At 38.0% G+C, this 25027-nt stretch overlaps 1 protein-coding gene across 1 annotated transcript; it reads right to left on the reverse strand.

Annotated features, from left to right (window-relative positions):
- Nucleotides 1-3596: 3596 nt before the first annotated feature.
- LOC100313685 (notum protein) lies at nucleotides 3597-23097 on the reverse strand. The gene is given in 14 exon segments (NM_001168142.1): nucleotides 3597-4789; nucleotides 5115-5279; nucleotides 6512-6654; nucleotides 7593-7640; nucleotides 7776-7914; nucleotides 8403-8503; nucleotides 8648-8836; nucleotides 9424-9526; nucleotides 9693-9748; nucleotides 9994-10054; nucleotides 10249-10344; nucleotides 10492-10544; nucleotides 10834-11102; nucleotides 22914-23097. Coding segments are annotated over 13 exon segments (1527 nt in total). The 5' UTR covers nucleotides 11094-11102; nucleotides 22914-23097; the 3' UTR covers nucleotides 3597-4676.
- Between the last annotated feature and the right edge of the window lie 1930 nt (nucleotides 23098-25027).

Genomic DNA, 25027 nt, shown 5'->3' on the forward strand with positions numbered 1-25027 from the left:
TGAAATTAATTTTCGCTATTTTCGCTGAAGGAATGTTTCAGTGAAAATAAAATTCAGCGAATATACCTTTTTTCCTGTATTTTACATTCAACTGGTCAGAAATTGGGGAAATAAATTCCATACAAAACACCCCAAATGTCTTTTCAGTGAAAATTATTGCAGCTAAAATAAAGTATTCTACAGTATTTGGATACAAACTTTGTTTGAGATAACCCTATGGGGCCATTGGATAAAAAGTTTGCACTAGTTTCCAGCAAGCCTGGAATTTATTTTAGTCAGTGTTAATGAACTAGAGGACTGGCATACAACAAAGTTTTTTCATAGAAGCTTTTGGAATGTGAAATAGGTATGTGGAAATGCAGAATTTCCTGTCAAAAGTAGCAACTAGTGGTAATAATGATCCAACCTAAATATGTCTAGCTACAAATACATAAATGTCTTTTTCTCAAAGCAAAGATTTAACTGATATTATTTGTTGGCACTTTTTAGGGAAAGAAAGTTTTGATTGGATACATGTTTAGACATACACCTATACCAGGTCTGTTGGAATGGTTCTATTTCTATTTCATTCGATGTACAATAAAACATTTATGTTCAAGCAATTTTAAGTGTACTTTCCTCTTTTAATGTGAGCTCCATTAAAGGCACAACATCAGTGTTGTGAGCCACTATTGTATTGTTGCAGAAAGGGGGCATCTGTGTGTTTAAAACAAAAATGCTACCATAATTTATTTGGTACGGACTATAATTTGCATAATCCAAAATGACAGCCATATTGACCTGCAGTGGAAAAGTCAATTATTTAGTGTTATGGCAGACTCTGCTTATTTTTTTCTTATACAAGTTTTATAGCACATTTTCAACATAGTTACATTACCCATATGTTCATAAACACGACTGTATATATTATTTTCCTTGCTTCAGTGCCTCAAGCCGTGGGAATTAGGGAAAATGGGTAAACTCTACACAATCCTCACTAGAAACAACCCTACAAGCATATAAGTATATTACCTAAAATGGTCTTTATATAGAACAGTTGTATGTCTTATTTCAAATGATGTAACATTGATACAATTATGATGCATGTTTGAAATGTTCTAAGTTATTAAACTTCATATTGTACAGTACTAAAACAGATTTAATCAATAACTATGTGCAGCAAGGGTATTAAAAGTAATTAAAAATGTTGGTTAATAAAGCTTTGCTTTTTTGAGATGAACAGTGTGAAAACAATCTGATCCACAGAATTGAAACTAAACTAGCTAGGGATGATATAACAAATGGAATTAATGTGCTTGCACATGTGCACTCTGTGTAGCATCTATTAATACCTATGATATTCCAATTGTCATTTGAGTTAAGTGGTTTTTAGCTCCGCTGTCAACTTTGTTGAGCAGAGTTTAACATATGAGTGATTGTCCGTTGTCGTCCATCGTCGTCTGTGTCAATGTTTTACTTTTTCGACTTCTTCTTGAAAACTACAATCCTGAATGCTTTGATACTTGGTGTATATGTACCTTGGGTAGACCTCTCTCAGATTTGTTCATTTCATGATGATATCTTCAATTCAATTTTGGTGAATATTTTTGTAATTTCTGGTAAAAAGTGATATTTTCGACTTCTTGTTAAAAACCGCAAGTCCAATTGCTTTGATATTACATATATAGGTACTACATGTGGACCTCTCTCAGATTTGTTCATTTTGTAATGATATCTTTAATTCTCTAATTTTGGTGAATATTTTTGTAATTTTTGGTAAAAAGTGATATTTTCGACTTCTTGTTGAAAACCGCAAGTCCAATTGCTTTGATGTTACATATATAGGTACTACATGTGGACCTCTCTCAGATTTGTTCATTTTGTAATGATATCTTTAATTCTCTAATTTTGGTGAATATTTTTGGTAAAAAGTGATATTTTCGACTTCTTGTTAAAAACCGCAAGTCCAATTGCTTTGATGTTACATATATAGGTACTACATGTGGACCTCTCTCAGATTTTTTTCATTTTGTAATGATATCTTCAATTCTCTAATTTTGGTGAATATTTTTGTAATTTTTGGTAAAAAGTGATATTTTCGACTTCTTGTTAAAAACAGCAAGTCCAATTGCTTTGATAATACATATATAGGTACTACATGTGGACCTCTTTCAGATTTGTTCATTTTGTAATTAAATCTTCAATTCTCTTTTTGTGGTGAATATTTTTGTCATTTTTGGTAAAAAGTGATATTTTCGACTTCTTGTTGAAAACCACAAGTCCAATTGCTTTGATATTACATATATAGGTACTACATGTGGACCTCTCTCAGATTTGTTCATTTTGTAATGATATCTTTAATTCTCTAATTTGGGTGAATATTTTTGTCATTTTTGGTACAAAGTGATATTTTCGATTTTTTTTAAAAAAAACGCAAGTCCAATTGCTTTGATATTACATATATAGGTACTACATGTGGACCTCTCTCTCAGATTTGTTCATTTCATGATGATATCTTCAATTCTCTAATTTTGGTGAATGTTTTTGGTAAAAAGTGATATTTTCGACTTCTTGTTAAAAACCACCAGTCCAATTGCTTTGATATTACATATATAGGTACTACATGTGGACCTCTCTCAGATTTGTTCATTTTGTAATGATATCTTCAATTCTCTAATTTTGGTGAATATTTTTGGTAAAAAATGATATTTTCGACTTCTTGTTAAAAACCGCAAGTCCAATTTCTTTGATGTTACATATATAGGTACTACATGTGGACCTCTCTCAGATTTGTTCATTTTGTAATGAAATCTTCAATTCTCTAATTTTGGTGGATATTTTTGTAATTTTTGGTAAAAAGTGATATTTTCGACTTCTTGTTAAAAACCAAAAGTTCTAATTTTAGTGAATATTTTTTTAATTTTTGGTAAAAATTGATATTTTTGAATTCTTGTTGAAAACAGCAAGTCCTGTTGCTTTGATACTATACATATTGTTCATTTTCTAATGATATCTTCTGTTCTTTAATTGCATTGTGCATTGCTAACAGTGGAGCTATCCAAGCCGACAGGCTGCTTGTTTAAATATATGTTGGAAAATTAGCTGATTTATGCAAATTGGGAATTAATATGCACACATTTCAATTCTGAACTAACTAAGTAATCACATTGTTTTTAGGTATCAGGGGAGAAATTATGCACACACACAGAGGTTAGATGCAAAGACACCAACTGTGTGCTTCGGAAGCTGAAGTTAAAAAAACACACTGATGTTATGAGAGAAGAATGTAGTTAATTGTTGTACCCTTACCAAAAATGGCACAAAATGTCTTTGCGAACTGCCTTCAATTGTCGAATCAATAAATTTGTATAAATAGTTTCCAGCGCAACCATATCATTTTCCTGTCTTCAACAGGGATATAAGAGAAACAAAACATACTGCGTGCTTTAACCCCAAAACAAGTATATTATGATGTAGATGGGAATCTGGGAAAGAATGTATTATTGTGATGCTGTTATCGAGCCTTGGACAGTGACAATGCATACATGCTAAAAATCTTCTTTATAAAAATACGAAATGCAAATTTTTATAAAATTAAGACATAATAACACTTAATACTTATTAAACGTTTTTTTAATACAAAATAATGCAACAACAGAACATTTTCTACTGAATATTTTTATAGCCCTGTTGTATTATTGGAAGTAGTAGTATATTAGAAACGATTTGCATTCCTGGTAGTTGAGGATTGTTGATAGCATTAAATCGATACCACAATGTTGATCACAAGTGACGCAAGTTTGTTGTACAGTACAATGATGAATAAAATGTACTTGAAGTGTTGAAGATATAAATACAATATAAATGCTTTAATTAGTTTATGCCGCTGGTATAGTCCTAGTCACAGAAGGAGCAGTGTATGGAAATATAAGTATAAATGTTCACACAAACAAAACTTGTCAAGACAAAATACCAGTCACCGTGGCACATATTTTGTGTAGAATTAAACACCATACTGTATGACAGACACTTTGTTTTTCTAATATCTAAATAAAAGTATCTCAAAAAGAATGATAAAAACCGTTGAAGGATAAAAAATATATCAATAATAATAGTATAAAAGTTCAAATACCCATATTCATATTTTTTTGCATTTTTTACAGCAAAAGGCTTGTCTACATTTTTCAAAGAAATACGTTATTTACAAAAATAATAGTTTTATAAATATTCTTAACATATTTTCACGCAATATGATATTGAATGTTCCATTTTAAGTATAGCATTTTTTCCTACATTTTATCTGTTGCACCCATCATGCAAAGATCATCTGGGATATGTATGCAACTGATGTGGAAATATCAATTGTCAGTAATCTATCCGATTCACCAACGTTTATGGATAACTGAAGAACAGTTATCGAATTCTAGTAACAGAAGGATTATGTCAACACTTCCGTAAAAAACATATTTTTAACTGAATCTTACATCCAGGTTTGCTAGTTTATGACAAACAAGTCATTTTCAACCTAGTTATTTTCATAGTTTGTTTAGAATATTGTGTTACATGTCACGCCTGGGAGAGTGACTGTTTTGGTAAACTGTATTACTCATCTATTTTTGAGTATCACACACAAAAGTTGTTTTGTGTTCACAAGAAAGAATTGATCCCACATTCTTCTCAAAAACAGTAATGTTGGATCAACCTTCCATCATCATTGCCATCGTTTGAGCATCCAGTCCCAGAAGTTTGGCCAATCCAGACAGATCAAATCCCATCAGTTTTAAAAATGGTAGAAACTCCATTTCCTCGTCTGAAATAAAATGAAAAGCAGTGATAATTGTTGATGCGATATTGTTTGTTGAACAGAACAAAAAAATGTCATTTGTTTCATATGATACATCGTCCGAATCGCACGGTCCCGTGTCTTCGACCTATAGACCTCTACACGATAGAGGCTTGGCCGAATAAACTTGAACCTTGGTTTGCGAAGATGCATATGATAAAATATTTCTCTAATGTACATCAAACAATAAGATTTAATCAGAAACAAAATTGGAGTACTAATTCCTTTTGCGTTTCGTGGGAAGCATGATGTTATACTGACATAAAGGCAGGGAAAATGTTGATCGTCTCACCTGTAAATGGGTTGACAAGCTTGGGACACATTGGGTTACACTGTGGACAGGGTGCGTTATCTATGACATGGTGATGGCATCTGCTTTGGTGGACAGTATGTGCATGCGTCTCGTATTCGTCAGATTCCTGTCGTTGTTTTCTTCCTTGAATACTTGCTGGGTGTACTGCAATAAACACAACACATATTATTAGTCCTAAATGGCTCAATAATCTGTCATATCATTTCAAACCACGGGGTGCACTGGGGTGCGGGACTGCAGTGCCAAGGCAGTGATCACGAGTTTGGTGCTCCTGTGTTGTTTGTTTACATATGTTCGTATTATTTATTTTCCTGTGAGACTAGACGTAATACTTTTCTATGTTGGACCTTTGGCGTGTATACAACGCATAGTAAGGAAAATGTACGTGACTGTAAGGGTTATTACACGTCTTTAAGTGCCCACACTCCGTGATTTGATGTATACATCACGATCGCTCCAAATCTTACCTTTAACAGTATGCATTTCCCACTCATCTTTAACGTAATCTGTTTCTGAACTATCTACAACATAATAATTTTTACCACTTCCGATGTCATCGGTTACATCACTACCATAGTAAGAATAGGAAAGAGTGTCTCCAGGCTTGTCAGCTGTGTAGACCAGAGCAAGAAAGGAAAGATAGATTTTTTTTTCAGCGAAAGAATAGACAATTTGAAAATACTGAGCAGTAGAGAGAATCAAGTGAATATACAAGCAGAGAAACATACAGAACATTCAGAGACTTTCATGGAAGTGTGTAATATGGCGGTGGTAGATCTATTGTATCCAGTTTAATTACTAGTTATTAATTAGTTACTCTCTAACATGTGCGTATTTGTAGCAAACAATTTGAAGCGACATTAGCTGTAATTATCGATCTTTTTTCTTCATTTTTTGTTAACACTTTAATACCATTAGTGCCAATAACGACCCTCGTTGAAATGTAGGCACTGGAAGTATAGGATATATGCTATATATAAACGTTGTACGTTAAATCACTTGCAACTGGGGAAAATGGTCGCGGGGTCGCGTCCGGCTCTCCAGAAGGCGCCATCTATTGAAATCCAGTTTTGTCAAGTGAACCTCATGTATTACGGTACAAGATGAAACTTTATATGGACCCTGGCCTAAATATCAAACACGTGGCAATCTTGGGGCTGTAATCCTCTCTGACGTTCTCTCACTGAACATTTTATGTGTTAATCTTTCTAATAGTGTGTACCCTGCACCACAATTGTTACGGTTCATATTACGTGATAGATTGTCTAAAACAACATTTCTTTGTGGCTAGGAATGTGTTAAATAACAGCTATTGCGCTTTAATTGAATTGGACAAACAGAATTGCAAGTTTCCTCAACTATCAAGTGTCTCTCACCTATCATCTGGCGATCATCAGAGTCTTCTGGAGCAGCATCTTCATTGTTTCTGAGTGAATGGTTAGATTCTTCGTTACTGTTCAACCAACACTCCAAGGCATTAGGTAGTGAGATGCCTTTTACATGCACATTTAACCATTGCCTAATGGGGAAATTGATAACACAAATATTTATATTCCATATTTCATAAAGCAGTGTAATAACTTTCTATTTTAATGTACTAATTAATAACATATCCCGACAATCTGATTGGTCCGTTCAAGCAGAGAATCAAAAGAATACGCCAGTAATATGTTAGTGGTAAATATTGGTGGTAAATATTTATCAAATTATTATTATTTGAAATACTTTTATTAGTTTCAGATGTCGACTAAAATGCCAGTTTGATAAAAAGTCGTATATGTTTGAGACGTTATTTTAAACTTTTCCGCACACACAAAATTGTTACACCCGTGTTTAGTGTCATTTATCACGGATTGTGCAACGTTGTGCGAATATGTAATTATGTTATCAATGTATCTCCGAAATATAGCGATGGTCTCAATAATAACTTTTTTTTTAATCGCAGTAGGGTAATCTAACAGTAATCGGTGTTCATCACATTCATTAAACTTCATTTGCTCCTAGGGGCGGACCAAAGGCTGGAATCAAATGAAAGTTACTGCACTCTTTTAATAAATCTAATATTGTAGGGTCACTCATGAGATACTCTCGGCGCGACAAAAGCATTTCTTCATCTTTATAAGTTTTTTGAATCAAATCAGCCAATCAACGAGCACAGTGCACGACGACGTCATTTGAAAACGTTCCAATATTATTCAATCGACTAATAGAAACCTGTCGTTTTAGTTTGAATTGTGAAATTTATAAATATTTACAAAGATGAAGCGAATGCCTTTGTTGCGTCGAGCATCTACATCTTATGGGTTTTGATATCGTATTCACGGAGTGTGATAGAGAGATGAGAATAACGTTACGTGACTGAAGATTAATTGCAATTTTTTGGCCGATCGCACTGGTTCTAGTTATTTTATTTTTAAAATATATGACTTTTATTTAAGTTGTAATTAAAATACATACATCTTATCTATGACTTTATGAGAGTAACAGGCTGGAGCAAACACCGCACTGCAAATAAAATATAAATAATCATTAATTTGACATAATTAATGACATACTCAAGAAATGTTTTGGTATAAGAAAATTAAGATAGTTGATAGGCTAAGTTTAAAGTTAAATAAATGTTTTATTTTATACACTTACGATACGTTTTTCAGAGAGTGTCTGAGTTCTCTTCCTAACTGCTGCATATAATTCCAGTGTTCCAGTTTTGCTGGTGGGCCTGTCATGCCAACAACTAATTGTGCTTCATCATAAAGCCATTGGAATATAAATACTGGTGCTGTAATTAAGTGTACAACAGACATTTAATAGAAAAATATATATATTCATATAAACGATAGTGAACATTCACATATTATAAATCGCCCAAGCCATAACTATTGTTCGTGATCAAGTAGTAAGTTTGTAAACAGTCGCGTATGTGTTCAATTTGACAGCGACGTGCGATAGAGAAAACAAACATAAATTTATAATATAAATAATGTATAATAATATGTATTACTTATAACAATGGGCAAATAATACAATTTCCATCAGTACAAGCTAATTGGATTTCTTTCAATCTAGAAACGAAGTTACAGAACTGCAGTATATGTGCTGTGCTGTGCTGTGCTGTGCTGTGCTGTGCTGTGTTGTGCTGTGATGTGATGTGATGTGATGTGACGTGACGTGACGTGCTGTGATGTGATGTGATGTGACGTGACGTGACGTGACGCGACGCGACGAGACGCGATGCGATGCGATGTGATGTGATGTGAGTATACTTACTTTGCAGAGTTGGATAAATTCTGTAACCAAAGAAACATTTCCACTGATCATTGTAGCTATATTCCTCACTGCATCGTGCTGGTACCTGGCCACTCCATAGTCTAGTGAGTAAGAGATATGATACAGACTTAGACTGGAGTTTAGGTAACTATAGTGATACGGTATACCTGATAGCGTGTATCTCAAGCAGGCAAATATAAACTGATGATGTTTGTTTTCATTTTGTCAGTAAATGTCGCACTCACTTTATTCCTCTCTTTATGACCTCTGAGGGCGCACATGACAAAGTGTTTGTACATGGTTGAGCGCGATGCTGGACTGTATCAAGGAACCATCCCGAATCACATATACCCCGTACTACAGCGTTGCTACCAGCCGCTGACAACATATCCGACACGTAATCGAGATTTAACAGCACACCAGTACCACCAGCACTGAAAGAAATTTCCTAGGATTAATTTTTACTCATGGGTTTCGTTTTCATTAAAACAGCGATAGTCTTCGCACAGTACGCATTTGAGTCTTGTTTTAAGCAAGCAACTTATTTTACACGCGCTGTATTAAAAAAAAAGTATAAAAATGACATTCATACTATAACAGAGGCGGCGGCACGAAATTGTGCATGAGGAGACGAGATCTGCTCACCAACCTCGCGCCAAATGCGTGACTTTACTAGGGGGTCCGGGCTGCTCCCCCTTAAAATGTTTGAAATCTAGACCCCCCAGAAACGCTATTTCCTGCATTTTGAGGGGAAAGTTTGCTGACACAAAGGGATTAGCTTAATTTTGTCGAGTAAATGTCAATTCGAATCTGTATTTGAATTGTCGCTAATTAATGCCAGAAGACCAAACCAACGCCAGGTTCCACAGACGACCCCGATCACCCCATTATCATTATTTAAACTTCGTCACATGAAGTGTTAGATCGTGTGGTCTCAGAACTTTAAAATAGCCAAAACTGCAATAATTAGTTTGAAAGACGTCAGCAAAAACCGAATATAAATAAACGAGTATACACATACCTGCTACCAGCCAATAATATTTTATTTGCAACTAGAAGTCCCTGTGGTATCAATTCCCGGATTACTTCTTGTAAAATCAATGCGCCCATAAAAGCATAGCCACCTATGAAAAATTAGTAAAAATAAAAATTAACACCAATAAAATATGTGTAGTTTATATTTATAATTTTTGACATATTTAGTCTAAAGCTGTTATTAACCACAGTTGTTCGTTATAAATATAATTGCCACAGAAAGGGTAAACAATGAAACATAATTAAAAAATTTACCTTGATCCGCCCGAGCCGTGCCACTCCAAACGTCACTCGAACAATATGGAATAAACCTGTAATATAATCAACAACAATCATGCTAACTTCTCCAATATATATTGTGGTTTGACTATTACTAAAATGTTCTGTAGGGTAACAAGCTTGTCCAGTTAATCTGAAACTAAGTTTAGTCACCGAAAAGCCGTGTTTGTCACGTGACTCAACGCACGTGAAAAGAATATTTTGAATATTATAGTACAATACTAATGAATAAATTACTTCAGTTCAATATTAATTATAATTGGTTGTTAAAACTCACACTTTATTTGCATTCCACCAATTAGGATTCTCTTCCGGGTCAGGTGACAGTAAACCGGAACCTGTTGAGTCAAGTAAAACCAGTAAAATTACAGTTTTATTAAACTATTCCAAAGAAGCGCGATTGCCGATGTATATCATCTTTAATTGTTCGATCTTTCAGTGAGCGTTGTTATAGTCACACGCATAACTGCCCCATCTGGCCCCTCCTCGCTAAATACATGCATCATAAGGTATCACAATCTTGGTTACTGACCTGCTTTCTCTGGTGTCCATCTTGTTGAGCTCATAAGTCCCCGCATTGATTCCCAACGACTCTGACAACTATCGTCATCGAAACAATACCAACCACCTGAAATCAAAATAATCGAAGAATGTTAATCTTCGTGAGCGCCCTCTGGTGACAATTTGAATACTAGTATACGACGGAGCAAAGCGCCACCACAAGTGTGATACGAAACAACTCAACTGAAATTGTGAAATATGTTTGATAACTTACCTTCTAGAAATATTAGCCATCTTGTGCTGCCGTTTGACGGATATAAATAATACCTAAAATATGATAAGATTAAATATCAGTTTCTAATTAACATTTACAAACCGTAGATCCTTTGCTGTGAGCCCAAACACGTCACACCAGGTAAGTCGAGAGAGCGGACTGTGCATATTTTATTTCCATCACTGTAACTGCTGTTTTTTGGTGTTTTTACCTGTAAAATGTGTATGTGTTTTTTAAGTTATTTTCCCTGCAGGATTTTGGTCTTTAAATCTTTATTTGTGTAGGTTTGTATTCAAATTCACCACAACACTTGTATCTGACTTCCTATTGGTCGAAACTTACCCTGCTGGCGAGCCGTCGTTGCACGTGACTGTTGTGTTTTCTAAATATCGCAATTTCATCTTGGGTAGCTCTGGGACGAACCCACATAAATTTAAGGCCGATGCCAAATATTTGATTTGCGTCATTGATCTCTCTGGGTCGTCACTCATTTGTAAGTCTAACACGCATTCGTTGGAGTCTGCTCCGTTACCACGGTGACTGTTCATCGATGATGTCATCTTCGCACAGAAGGTTACCGCGACAACAAGAAAGAGCAGCATGTTGAAAATCTGTTTTACAAAAAAAAGAAGAGATAAAATGAGAATTTAAAATTTAGAAAAAAACGCTTCTATAGCTGAAATCGAATATGCTTTCGTTGTTCCGATTGTTGGGACTATCACCTTCAGTTTCCGATCTCCGTTGGTGACTTGGGAGCTATTGTAGGAAACTCGTTATCAGAAGTTACAATTTTACCCGGTGTTGAATGATTGACTCAACGTATACTCTTGGTGGATGTGCCAAATATCCCACTGGGAAGGTCGATGCATGTGGTGAAACCGTATAAGACACGCTATGTCGGGAGTTGTTGTAGTAACTCTATATACATACATACACCGCAATCATCCAGAATCAGTTTTCTTAAGGTAGAAATGTCATGTACTTTATTTTTACATATAATTCATTTTATGTTACAAGGATGAAGAAAAAAACATGGATTCATCTTACTCGGTTCAGAACAAATCGATATAAGCAATATTAAGCGAATGTTAGCATATGTTGTTTGTTTTAGGGCATTTTGTCTTTGTTTCCGTTGACATATCTCACACTTTTGATCACATGAGGCGAAGAAATGATGTATAGTGTTTAACAATTTCATTGTCCGTGTCTAGAAATATTTTAAAAAATTATATTAGATTTTTGTGGATTTTTAATGACAAAATGTGTTTTTGTTATGATCGTTGGAAGCCCCTGCCAATTTGCGAATTTAGGCATATTAGTCAACATGAATAAAACTAAAAATATTAATTGTAGAAAGATTTTGAAAACACGGAATATTGCTACGTGCTATATGCGCTAAAATATGCGCACATGTCAAAAACGCACGAGCTCTACTTTAAAGGGCGGCGGTCGTCGTGCCGCGTCCTGTTCGATATGAGACTCATAGCGACGTATACAACGCGTGTAAAATACATTGTTTATTTACATGAAATTCGAACACGCGCTGCGCGACAACCACCGCGCTTTAAGGCAAATTACAGACTATAATTAAGTCATCTTCTTTTTGCTTTCATTATTATGGGTTAACGGCACTTGAGTATCAAAAATAAGAAAAAATTGTATCACCGGGCTATCCGATACGGGAAATGGTAATAATATTGATTTTTGCTCTGGTTTCTGGGTTGAAATTACTAGTACGTCCTGGTATCTTAAAATTATGCTCGGTGTCATAAAACAAAATGGTTTATATTATTGTGGATATGAAAACGAATATGTTAAAACACTTTTTTTAAAGATGGCATTTAATTTATTTAGTTTTTAGTGTGATAATATGCTTCCATTACATACAATGGGAAGTTCTCATATTCGCAGTAGCGTGTTCAGTAGGGCAAATTCGAATTACCTTAAAGCGGAAGGGTCGTCACCTGCGCACGCGCGGGAATTGAGTCCCAATCGACGATAACAACACACGCTAAAACGCAAAGGCTCATGGGTATACGCTTGTTTGTAAACAATTACACGCTATGGCCATCTGACGCATGCGCAGGTGACGACTCCCCCGCTTTAATGCGTCACGTGTCTAACATACTGTAAAATGGTTAATTATTCACAGGGTTTTAATTTGGCTTATTTCGCTGACTGTAAAATGCGCTAAATTAAAACCCAGTGAATATGTAAAATTTAGCATAAAACATATTATCTAAATGATAAAACCGTGAATTTAAAACCCACTGAATATGCCTGAAATGGTAAATCAGTGAAATTTAAACCCAGTGAAAATTAGTCATTTTACAGTATTGAAGATATGAATTTATAGTGCGGCTTTAATTATCAGGACTGTTCATAGAACGGTCTGAAGTTTGGTAATAACTATTTAGCGAATCTTAGTTTGCGTGTTAGGTAGCTTTACTTTTTATTAAGTCAACCCTTTTAACCCTGGGAGCTATTAAACTCGTTCGAGTGTCCCAGGGGTGGCAGATTAATATATAGCGACGCGTATAACACGTAAGACTCGAAGGTTAGCGTATTGTTATGCCAAGTGTATGCGATATTATTTGGGTCTATTTTTCTCAGCTGAGTTACAGCATTACGTGAAAATGTCCACGTCTTGTCATCATCGTCCTAACGTCAATGTCAACCTTCGGTGTCCTTTGATTGTTGTTTTTTAGTGGTGTGGTGTCATCCATCTTGATGTCAAAACAGTGAATACATTATCATAAATTCGTATCACTGTGTGATGCAAGCGATGGTCGGTGTCACTACGGGGGGGGGGGGGTAATACGTGACTATTCAGCCTGTCAAGGTTGGACCAGTGTTCCTGTCGAACTACTAGAATCATTCCGTCTTTGAGGGCTGGGCCAATTTCCTTATCATGGTGACTGTGTTAAAAGTTACGGCAGGGTATTCTCGTTTATGTTATATGTACTGGGGGAAAATGTTGTTGTTGTTTTTTCAGATCAAGTGTTTGTTTCGTCGATTCAAGTTTGTTTCTGTTATTTTCATGGGGCTGTCCACAGAAGGCTACTGGTCGTCTCACAGTGGCCTCAAGTTTTCAACATATGATTGGTCGTGCATTTTAAATTGCGTTCAAGTTTCCTGGCACTTTCTTCATGTAACAGCCACTCAGGTTGCGTTTACTACTTTCAGAATTATTTTAGTTTTCTAGATGGTTGGTGTGTTGTTATTTTCTTGACTTGTGAGCCTTACTTAATGAAGTATTGAGAACGTTCCAAATAAAATATCCCATCCTGACACATTACAACACCTCCAATCGTATGAATCGTATCGTGTTGCATCGTATCGTATCGTACCGTACCGTATCGTAACATAACAAGTCATCCCATATAACATGACAGTTTGGTACAATAAATGCAGTGTAATGAGTTTCTATATATTCATATCCATACTATGTAATAAAAATCCCGGCAATCTGATTGGTTCATGAAATCAGATTGGACTTTTGACATCACCGCGCACAGAAAATTGTTTCACGCGCGTCGCGATTTTTTCTCAGATTGCCAAGCGGCTCCAAAATTAGTGATTATGATCCCGAATACATTCCAGGAACCATGAATATAGTGATGGCATCCATAAATCTGTACTTCTTAATCACAATAAGGTAAACTAACGGTGATCGGTGTTCGTCTATGACGATCGTTTATACAGTTTGCTCTACGATGTCTTACGCGTTCACAAATTACGATCACTATGTTAGTTCGTTGTATTTACCGTATAAGCTGTGAAAATGATACATGAGATAAACATGAAATCAAAATCGTATCATATCATATCTCATTTCATATACTATATTTTGTTCAATCAGATATACACAGAAACATAGAATGACGTGCGTACGCTATATAAACAGTGCCGTTGCAATGTTTGCGAACACGACTCAGTTAAATCTTTACGACTTGGGTGTTAAACTTGGCATTTGTGGCAAGATTCGTGATTATACCGAGTTAGTCTTTAAAACTAGACTACTTCAAGTTGCCGATGGGACGTCATCCCTGGGTATGCTACTAGTAGTATTTGTAGAGAATTCATTATACGACGTGCTTTCAATGATATACTAACAATCTTAAAAAGCTCGTATTTATATACAGACGTCGGTCTCTCTTTGAAGCATTCTCATTTAGTAAAAGTGGTCACTTTAATGTATTTTACGGTATACACCCATAAAATGTCATATTTTGAGCCTGTTTTTCGGGCTTGATCTGCAACGTATGTGTACGTACGATAATAACCGCCTCTGTGTGTTGCGTGAACAATATTAACGTGCGAGTGAGTTGTTTGGCGTGCTGACGTGATCGCGTACATGCGCACCAGCAATTGTCTTACCGCGTAACATGCAATTGGTTGTCGGAAACACAAAATAACCGGTAGAATATGTACGCTAAAATACATGGATTGAAACGATTCGGGTAAAAATGGGTCTACGTTAGTCATAGAAAAAATATGAACGTTATATTAATCGCATCCCGTTATTGCCACTAGAGACGCGTTCGACTCACCTTCTGCGAAAGCAAATACTGCGCATACATACGCATTCCAACTGACTATGGACAAATCTGTTCAGATGCCATTCTACATCAAATCACGTTTAGTGTACACGTTTTATTCCATTTTTAGTACCACTTGCTTTTTAAAAAATAAGCATACGCTGAAATTACCAAACACTTTTTGCATTCATTCTATTATTCCTATCATTAAAGAAATGTTCTTACCATGTTCTTGCCTCAATGCCACTGGAAAGCGTCGATGAATATGAAATAACGGGCCGGTATGAAAAAAAAGTACGTATAGAACGTTCGACTGACTTCGTTGAGTAGCGCAGCAATCAGTGTTCAAAGTAGTTCTGGGGATTCAGTTGTTTACTTCGCACCTTTATATAAACCATGTGTTGTTGCTTGTATGTTAATGAGAGATAGTAACATGTACCCCCTCACATTTCTCTCATAAAACACCCTTTTTATGAATTTACAGCGCGGCGAATAAAACAAAGCTTGTCACAATAAAAAACAACAGCGGGGCAAAAACAATCAAATAGCTGCAGCTTCTATTTCGTCAGCGCCGTGACAGACACTGGCCTGACAGACAGACACTGACACTGGCACATCCCAACTGACGCGATATCATTAAATCTTGAATTTTATGATAAATAACTCTTTATTTACAACTCACTGTACATGCAGTATAACGTCAAAGAAGACTGACAGTTCCGGGGAAGGATGGAGGAAGTAATCGGCGACTTATGTCCTGTTTTTAGACCGAGGAACCCGCTGATACTTCCGCGGTTTGCATTGATACGACCACGTCAAACGCGTTCTGTACGACGATTTGGTTGCTTGTTTCAACATATACCTGACAAATATCCTTGGTACGCCGTATTATTTGCAGAAGACTTTATGGCAATGTTTATACACTGACCCGTGGCAATCTCGGCGGGAGTTTAAGTCGTAACTACACAAGGTCAATATGACATCGTCGGTGAACAATATCAAAACAAGTGTGTATGGTCACGTGATACTTTTTAATAAAGGTCGATGACCGCCATATACAAGTAATTATGAATATTAATAACAAAATAGACTGTATGTGGTTAATTACAAAATTAGTCATTATCAATTATTTATTTGCTACAAATATAACAATATAAACAAATCTTAAGCATTATTTTTGATTCTTGTGAAAACTTTGTTCTGCAGTTTTTAAGACTGCATTCTGGGTGAAAGACGTCATCGGTAAATGCTGTTGTAGGTTATCCAGGTGCCAATAAACCAAACACTTGAATCCAGGGTCCAAAAGTTCTGCAGGTGTACAACATATTTTCATCGAATTCAAAGGCCGATGCTCGGACGTGTGTATTGCCAATGCGTCCAGGTGCCAGTTTGTGTACTTGTGAACCAGGGTCCTTGAGTCACGGTACCAATTTGTACGTTGACGAGTCCGGGATATTGTGCACATTTGTGCATGGTGAACCGGTGACACTTGAATCAAGGTGCCCATTTGTATGATGGTGAACTGATGGCCCTTGAGTCAAGGTGCCCACGGTATTTGTGCGATGGTGAACCGGTGATCCTTGAGTCAAGGTACCCATTTGTATGATGGTGAACTGATGGCCCTTGAGTCAAGGTGCCCATTTTTGCGATGGTGAACTGGTGATCCTTGAGTCAAGGTGCCCATTTGTGTGATGGTAAACTGATGGCCCTTGAATCAAGGTGCCCACGGTATTTGTGCGATGGTGCACCGGTGATCCTTGAGTCAAGGTACCCATTTGAGTGATGGTGAACTGGTGATCATTGAGTCAAGGTGCCCATTTGTGTGATGGTAAACTGATGGCCCTTGAGTCAAAGTGCACACGGTATTTGTGCGATGGTGAACCGGTGATCCCTGAGTCAAGGTACCCATTTGTGTGATGGTGAACCGGTGACCCTTGAGTCAAGGTGCCCATTTGTGTGATGGTGAACTGATGGCCCTTGAATCAAGGTGCCCATTTGTGTGATGATGCACTGATGGCTCTTGAGTCAAGGTGCCCATTTGTGTGATGGTGCACTGATGGCCCTTGAGTCAAGGTGCCCACGGCATTTTTGCGATGGTGAACCGGTGACCCTTAAGTCAAGGTGCCCATTTGTGCGATGGTGAACTGATGGCCCTTGAGTCAAGGTGCCCACGGCATTTTTGCGATGGTGAACCGGTGACCCTTGAGTCAAGGTACCCATTTGTGTGATGGTGAACCGGTGACACTTGAGTCAAGGTGCCCATTTGTGTGATGGTGCACTGATGGCCCTTGAGTCAAGGTGCCCACGGTATTTGTGCGATGGTGAACCGGTGATCCTTGAGTCAAGGTACCAATTTGTATGATGGTGAACTGATGGCCCTTGAGTCAAGGAGCCCATTTTTGCGATGGTGAACTGGTGATCCTTGAGTAAAGGTGCCCATTTGTGTGATGGTAAACTGGTGGCCCTTGAGTCAAGGTGCCCATGGTATTTGTGCGATGGTGAACCGGTGATCCTTGAGTCAAGGTACCCATTTGAGTGATGGTGAACTGGTGATCCTTGAGTCAAGGTGCCCATTTGTGTGATGGTAAACTGATGGCCCTTGAGTCAAGGTGCCCACGGTATTTGTGCGATGGTGAACCGGTGATCCCTGAGTCAAGGTACCCATTTGTGTGATGGTGAACCGGTGACCCTTGAGTCAAGGTGCCCATTTGTGCGATGGTGAACTGATGGCCCTTAAATCAAGGTGCCCGTTTGTGTGATGGTGCACTGATGGCCCTTGAGTCAAGGTGCTAATTTGTGTGATGGTGCACTGATGGCCCTTGAGTCAAGGTGCCCACGGCATTTTTGCGATGGTAAACTGGTGACCCTTGAGTCAAGGTGCCCATTTGTGCGATGGTGAACTGATGGCCCTTGAATCAAGGTGCTCATTTGTGTGATGGTGAACCGGTGGCCCTTGAGTCAAGGTACCCATTTGTGTAATGGTGAACCGGTGATCCCTGAGTCAAGGTACCCATTTGTGTGATGGTGAACCGGTGACCCCTGAGTCAAGGTGCCCATTTGTGCGATGGTGAACTGATGGCCCTTGAATCAAGGTGCCCATTTGTGTGATGGTGCACTGATGGCCCTTGAGTCAAGGTGCTAATTTGTGTGATGGTGCACTGATGCCCTTGAGTCAAGGTGCCCACGGCATTTTTGCGATGGTGAACTGGTGACCCTTGAGTCAAGGTGCCCATTTGTGCGATGGTGAACTGATGGCCCTTGAATCAAAGTGCCCATTTGTGTGAAGGTGAACCGGTGATCCCTGAGTCAAGGTACCCATTTGTGTGATGGTGAACCAGTGACCCTTGAGTCAAGGTGCCCATTTGTGCGATGGTGAACTGATGGCCCTTGAATCAAGGTGCCCATTTGTGTGATGGTGCACTGATGGCCCTTGAGTCAAGGTGCTAATTTGTGTGATGGTGCACTGATGGCCCTTGAGTCAAGGTGCCCACGGCATTTTTGCGATGGTGAACTGGTGACCCTTGAGTCAAGGTGCCCATTTGTGCGATGGTAAACTGATGGCCCTTGAATCAAAGTGTCCATTTGTGTGATGGTGAACCGGTGACACTTGAGTCAAGGTGCCCATTTGTGTGATGGTGCACTGATGGCCCTTGAGTCAAGGCGCCCATTTGTGTGATGGTGCACTGATGGCCCTTGAGTCAAGGTGATTATTTGTGTGATGGTGAACCTGTGGCCCTTGAGTCAAGGTGCCCATTTGTGCGATGGTGAACTGATGGCCCTTGAATCAAGGTGCCCATTTGTGTGATGGTGAACCTGTGGCCCTTGAGTCAAGGTACCCATTTGTGTGATGGTGAACCGGTGACACTTGAGTCAAGGCGCCCATTTGTGTGATGGTGCACTGATGGCCCTTGAGTCAAGGCGCCCGTTTGTGTGATGGGGAACTGATGGCCCTTGAGTCAAGGTGAATTTTACAATAGCTCCGAGGGCAAAAATGACGATGGCATCTTGTACATGCAGTTTTCTTCAATATACTAATCGGTGCCAGCAGATTTTATTGTCTAGTGATAAAACTGAAGGACCCTATTCGGCATCAAAACCGCAAACGCAATGACCTTCAAAGGGCTGTCCGGATCGGTCTGAAAAGCAGTGTTTCATGCTCATGTGAAATGCTTGATGAATCTTCGTCAATGCGGAGTTCACTAGCCATGAAAAAATAAGTAAGTAAATACGTAAGTAAATACAAAAACAACGATTTCTATGAAAAATTGTCGTAGTCCCTTTCGTACCAAGGACGAAGTCTCCGTAGAAGTTGGAATGGAATTGGGGGAAAGTTCGCTGTAAACAGCGCCACTCGTATACAAGCGAACATCATGTATCCCTCCAAACCTCTAACAATATCAGTATTAGTACCATGGCGCACATAATAACACTGAGAGTAATCCATCTACACAACATTAATTTTCACGCAATGTTTTATTCGTGGACTTTACGGTCAGAATCAGTAACAGCCACGCGATACATTCATTGCTGTGCCATAACGTGTTATTATCTATATTTTTAGAAGCATGTTATCGCGTCCTTTACTCCAATAAACTTCCTGACCCACTTAATAAAATCAGCACCGCTTTCTTCCGCGTTGCGTAGAACTGGGTGACATTTTAAATACCGTTCGTATTTGTTTTCTCGGAAGTGTTTGTGTGCACCGGACTTCCTGAAATACCTGAAAATATGGCTACGTGGTATGTCATATTATCGTGTTGTTATATTGATATATTGCCATTTAGTTAATGTGTTTTATGTGATTAATATTTGTTTTTATTTCTATGTTTAATTAATTGTGGCTTTGTTTATTGAGGACAATTGTTTCTTCGGTTTGATTTGCCGTTATTCAGTTTTTCTTCATTTTGGTATCGATATATAATTTTTATTTATTTATTGTGTCGCGATAGTTAAGGCGATTGGGAAATATATCCACATCGTATTGTCGCCAGATTCACATGTTCTGTGTGGTGGATTCTTGTGCCGGAAGTTGCCTTTTCAAAGCCACTCACTTGTAATCATTCGATCGAAAGAGTAAAGGCTGTAAATTGCGTCGGACCTGACCTTCAATCACGAATTGTGGCCTTGATGATGAAGTATACATCACTCGTATAGCTCACCACGTGGCTTCATCGCATATTGTAAAGGCCTTAATTGTCACATGTATTTGATTTCACTGTGTTGGTATCGTGAGCATATCCACTGGAATTATACAAGTTGTCCGATTCGGCGGGTGTCATCAATCAGCGAAAATACTCCAGTGGGTAATTAATGCGTTTATACTTTTGACAACCGAACAAATTGTAGTCGTTCATTTGTTTCAACCGAGTCTCAAGACGCCCAGCTTATTGGGTACCGACGCAGGGGGTACTCCAAATCAGACCTGGTACCCATGCTGAAGTTTAGCTTTTCAAAAAACACGTACTTATTTTTGTGAAATTATACCCCCTTTTCAAGAGCAAAAACTTAAAATAGATGCCCTATATACATACTAAAATCATAGTGTTTCAAAGTTGAGGTAACAGGAATTCATGAGATTCATTTTTTCACCCTAAATACGGTACACGCGTCAAATACCTAAATAACACTTCTTTTGCGCGTTTTTTTTTTTACTTCAGATTGCGTACCATATTTTATTCAGCTCAACCCCCTCCCCTGAGGTACCAAAATGAGTGAATGTTATATATAACCACAGAATGTGATATAACATGTAGCTTGTGTGTGGTTTTTATATTTTTCCAAACTGTATTTGAGCGTTGTGTTCTGTGCGATGCATATATGCGAGCCTATTGCCGCGATGTGGACTAATTACACAGTAACGTGTTCTATGTTTGTAACCGGTCTGTTCAACATTGCGTGGTACGAAGGTTGCATGACCGGTTAAGTCTCAATTGAAGTACATCCGCCTATAAGGTTTTGTATGCGGTTATGTAATGCTAAGAAGTTTAAGGTTTCAGGGTCTACGGTTCCACTTAAAGCGCGGTGGTCGTCGCGCAGCGCGTGTTCGAATTTCATGTAAATAAACAATGTATTTTACACGCGTTGTATACGTCGCTATGAGTCCCATGTCGAACAGGACGCGGCACGACGACTACCGCCCTTTAAGCTATCTGAGACGTAAGCTGATATTTGGTTGGTGTAGGTCTTGGAGGACAAATATGTATATGATCGCAACGGGTCTCCGAACATCTGTCAAACTATTGTGTTTATAATTTTTTAAAGCACAGATTTGTGAAATAAATCAGGATATCAAAAAAGTACCATATCATTCATGATCAATAATTTGTTTATCCTGTGTTAGTACAATTCGGCATATCTTCATCATGGTTACGAAAGAAATATTTCTAATACTGATCAAATAGCCTGCATTCACCAAAACTTAACAACCGATTTCTCGAAAAATAGGTAACCCCACATTTGTTGTAAGTCGATACTCTTATATTGACTGTGAGTTCAATGTATTGTAAAATTGGCAACTTTTGTGTATTTTCATTCATGAGTAGGCTCCTACCTTAAATACGGTTTACTTTATAATGTATCAATGTACATGTACGTGTTATGGCGGAGTCATCCAGGGACCACGGTGTTGACATATAATTCGATATCCCGCACTCACCGACTTTCTCTCTGTCTACGACCTACCGCGAAGTAATCAATGCTATCTCATTAAAACCAAATGTATATTTTTTTTACAATCTACGGTCTTAAACTGTTATCCTAGTCACTTCAATTCGATACGCGGTAAAAATGATGATCTTCCCGAGAATTTACATTTTAAAACCCCAAAAACGTAAATTTATTTGTAGCTTGCATCCATGCTAACCGGCAAAACATCGCTGACACGAGTTTGGGGGACTTACCTGTATTTGTGTTGCGCTAAATGAACTCTCTACAACGCGTAAAACATACGAGGTTAATTTAAATATCGAACTTTATGCACATGCTTGCAAACGCTGTCCATTATCTTGTTTATATGGGCAATTCTATTTTATACGACAAAATAGATAAATACTGGTACTACATCGTACTTGTTTTACAGCTAATGCCATAACGTCTAAACCAGTCCATTCCAGCTATTTTCAAATTGTCAAAATGCATTAAATTAGTTGTTGCGATTGTGTTGTTGTCTCAAATCGCTGAAATGTATGTATGTATGTATGGAAGTATGTTTTTTTATAATGACGACATCCTCTCAGGTCTTTGCGGCCTCGAAGTGGCTGTACGGTTTTCCCGGCAAAATTTCGTTATTGGATGCTTTTGTTTTGTTTATTACTTACCTTGGGCATTTCAAACGACTACGAGATCCACCTAAACTGTACGCGTGGCTCCCGGGCGTGACTTGAATTGGTAGAATATACTAGTGTCTTCAATTCATTACTCAGTTTTGAAGTTATTGCGCGAAATCGTTTTGATATATTGTAATATACATTGAAACAGGAGGCAATGCATACCCTCATTCTACAGTTCTTTCGAACCTACTACGCATAGTATGCACTCACTTGAAACATCACTACCATCACTTAATAACACACCAAAGAAGGAAGGAATCCAAAACCTGCGATTCATTTCTCCTTCGGTGATAAATTACGAAAAAAAATATAAAAAGTCAGTCCACTTTGCTTTGCCGACTCGCATTCATTCCTCAAAAGTTACATTTCACGAGCATTTCAGCCAGGAATTTTACAAAGCGATTCTCGTACACGGACCAATAGCACTTCCTATTCGTCACTGTAACTAACCTCCCCAGTGGTCAATTTCTTCACAGTGGTTTTGTGGTTTATAATACAATTTATAGCAAGAATGAAGCTGAATTAAATAATGCCGAGCAACAAGTGTCTTTACCTGGTAATGGGGGTGCGTACCGTGAAATTCTTGTATTCGCTGCGATGTTCTCTTCTCGTGGCCGTGAAATCAGGAGGTTTGAAAATGTCGGTTGTCGTAGTCAGCTACCTCATCAACTTATTGCGAGTCTATCCACTCTTACAGTGTAGTGCCCATATAAATATACTAAATACTGTCGTGGCGGTTAAATAAAACAGCGGAGCAACTATAATTGTGTTGATACGCGTACGTATATTGCAACTATAAACAAAGGGCCGTGGTTGCGTGAACAGGGGTGCCTTCATGCATCCGTGGTGTAAATGTGGTGCCGAGATCTTCAAAAGATGCGGCGCTTATTCGCTAAAGACCGGTCGCCTTTCAGCCAGGTGCCAGTAGGCTTCGTTTACCGACAAGGTTTTGTTTTCTTGTGTAAACCGCGGCACCGCACACAGGCTGGTCAAAGAGCGTCTCATTAATTGGCCCAAAGCATTAATTATGTGAAGTGGCCCTGTGATCTTGGTCAACGCCGCCTGGGATCATAGTGAGAAGTTTTCGAGAACACGGAACAATCCAAGTAGTGATACTCCCATACGTAAAGGTCATGGTATGGAACATGGAAATTGTACACAATAAGGTCATCACACCCAAATTGACCAACACTGTATTATAAAACAAATTATTTAAAAACAAATCAAGAAACAATTAATTAGAATTAAAAAGTATCTCCAATAAAAATATATACTGACACATACCATAGACCCTCTAAAAGAGGGTATATGCACATACTAATGGTTCATCCCGTCACGTTTATATTTAAACAGTGTCACTAATCTCGACAAAGCCGCCATAACCCCTTTAAGGACCCTTCAAACATTTGTACTAGAATCAAATCAAAGATGGCTATAACAGTGAGTCTATTGACTCAAAAAACCTTCTAAATCTTGATATTTGAACAAAATAAACAAACAGGTCGTCTAACTTTCCGAAAGCAGTCACACGTGGTGGCGGTTCTTTCACAACGCGGGATGTTTACACTTGGGAACTAAATAAATAAGTGAATACAGTCAAAAGTCGATATCTACACAGAAGTATTGCCGCATTGTATTTTATTTAAACGACAGAACCTACTAACTCGTCCTTTGTCATTTGTGCTGGCTGGCATATTAGTAATGCCGGAGTTCCGATACATACGCTGACGCTAATATCTTTCGTTTTCGTAACGTTGCATAAATATATCAAGCATACTGTAAAACATGTCTTTTTAGCTAGCATGATATTTTAGCTAATTTTGCTAATCTGTAATTTCGCTAATTCAAAATGTCACTAATTTAGAATAAAGTATATTCTCACAATGAGATTGATGTCACTTTAGCTAAATTAAGATTCAGTTAATTCATGCATGGAGTCAAATTCGCTAAAATGGCGTGTAGCTATTTAACAGTATACCCTAACAGGAGAGAAAGGTGCATACGGTGCATATATATATTGTCTGTATTTTTCTGTTATTCCGCACGAATAGTGCGCCAAGGTTTCAAATTAGTTCGACCAAATTGAAATGTTGGTGTGACAGAGCAAAATAAATTCACTTTCCGAAACTACTTCATGAGAACAGTTCGACTTTTGTGGCAGGAAGGAAAGTAAGGGAGACATCTCATTTGAAGCCGATCTGCAGTCGACTGTAAATCGAGCCAGTTAAGTTCCTTGGACTAAACCATTCAGAAACACTGAGATGTGAGACATTCGAGCAACAAGTCTTTTACCACAATACTTGTTTAATATAGTCAGTTGTCGCAAAATATAAAAAAAACTTTGTAGAACACTAGTAATAGAAAATTTGAAAAAGTACTCTACAACCAATATTTCTCATTCCATTTTATTTTATGTTTCACCCCTCAACTAAATGGTTCAATCCAAGTACGTAAAATGTGTGAATTGGACGTCTGTGACCGTTGCCTAAGAAGCAGACACTCAAGTACGTCGGATAAAGTGAGAATATCAACACCTCGTCACGAAAAACAAGTAGCACCTCGAGAATGATGACCGTGATTTTGTCATCCATCTGTCAATCGCGTAAATGTCTTCTCCCTAACGACCCGATCTTGGACTGCATGTGCTAACTGTTCAAACACGTCCAC

This window comes from Saccoglossus kowalevskii, chromosome 11, assembly GCF_978046115.1.
Source record: "Saccoglossus kowalevskii chromosome 11, keSacKowa6.1, whole genome shotgun sequence".
NCBI lineage: Eukaryota > Metazoa > Hemichordata > Enteropneusta > Harrimaniidae > Saccoglossus > Saccoglossus kowalevskii.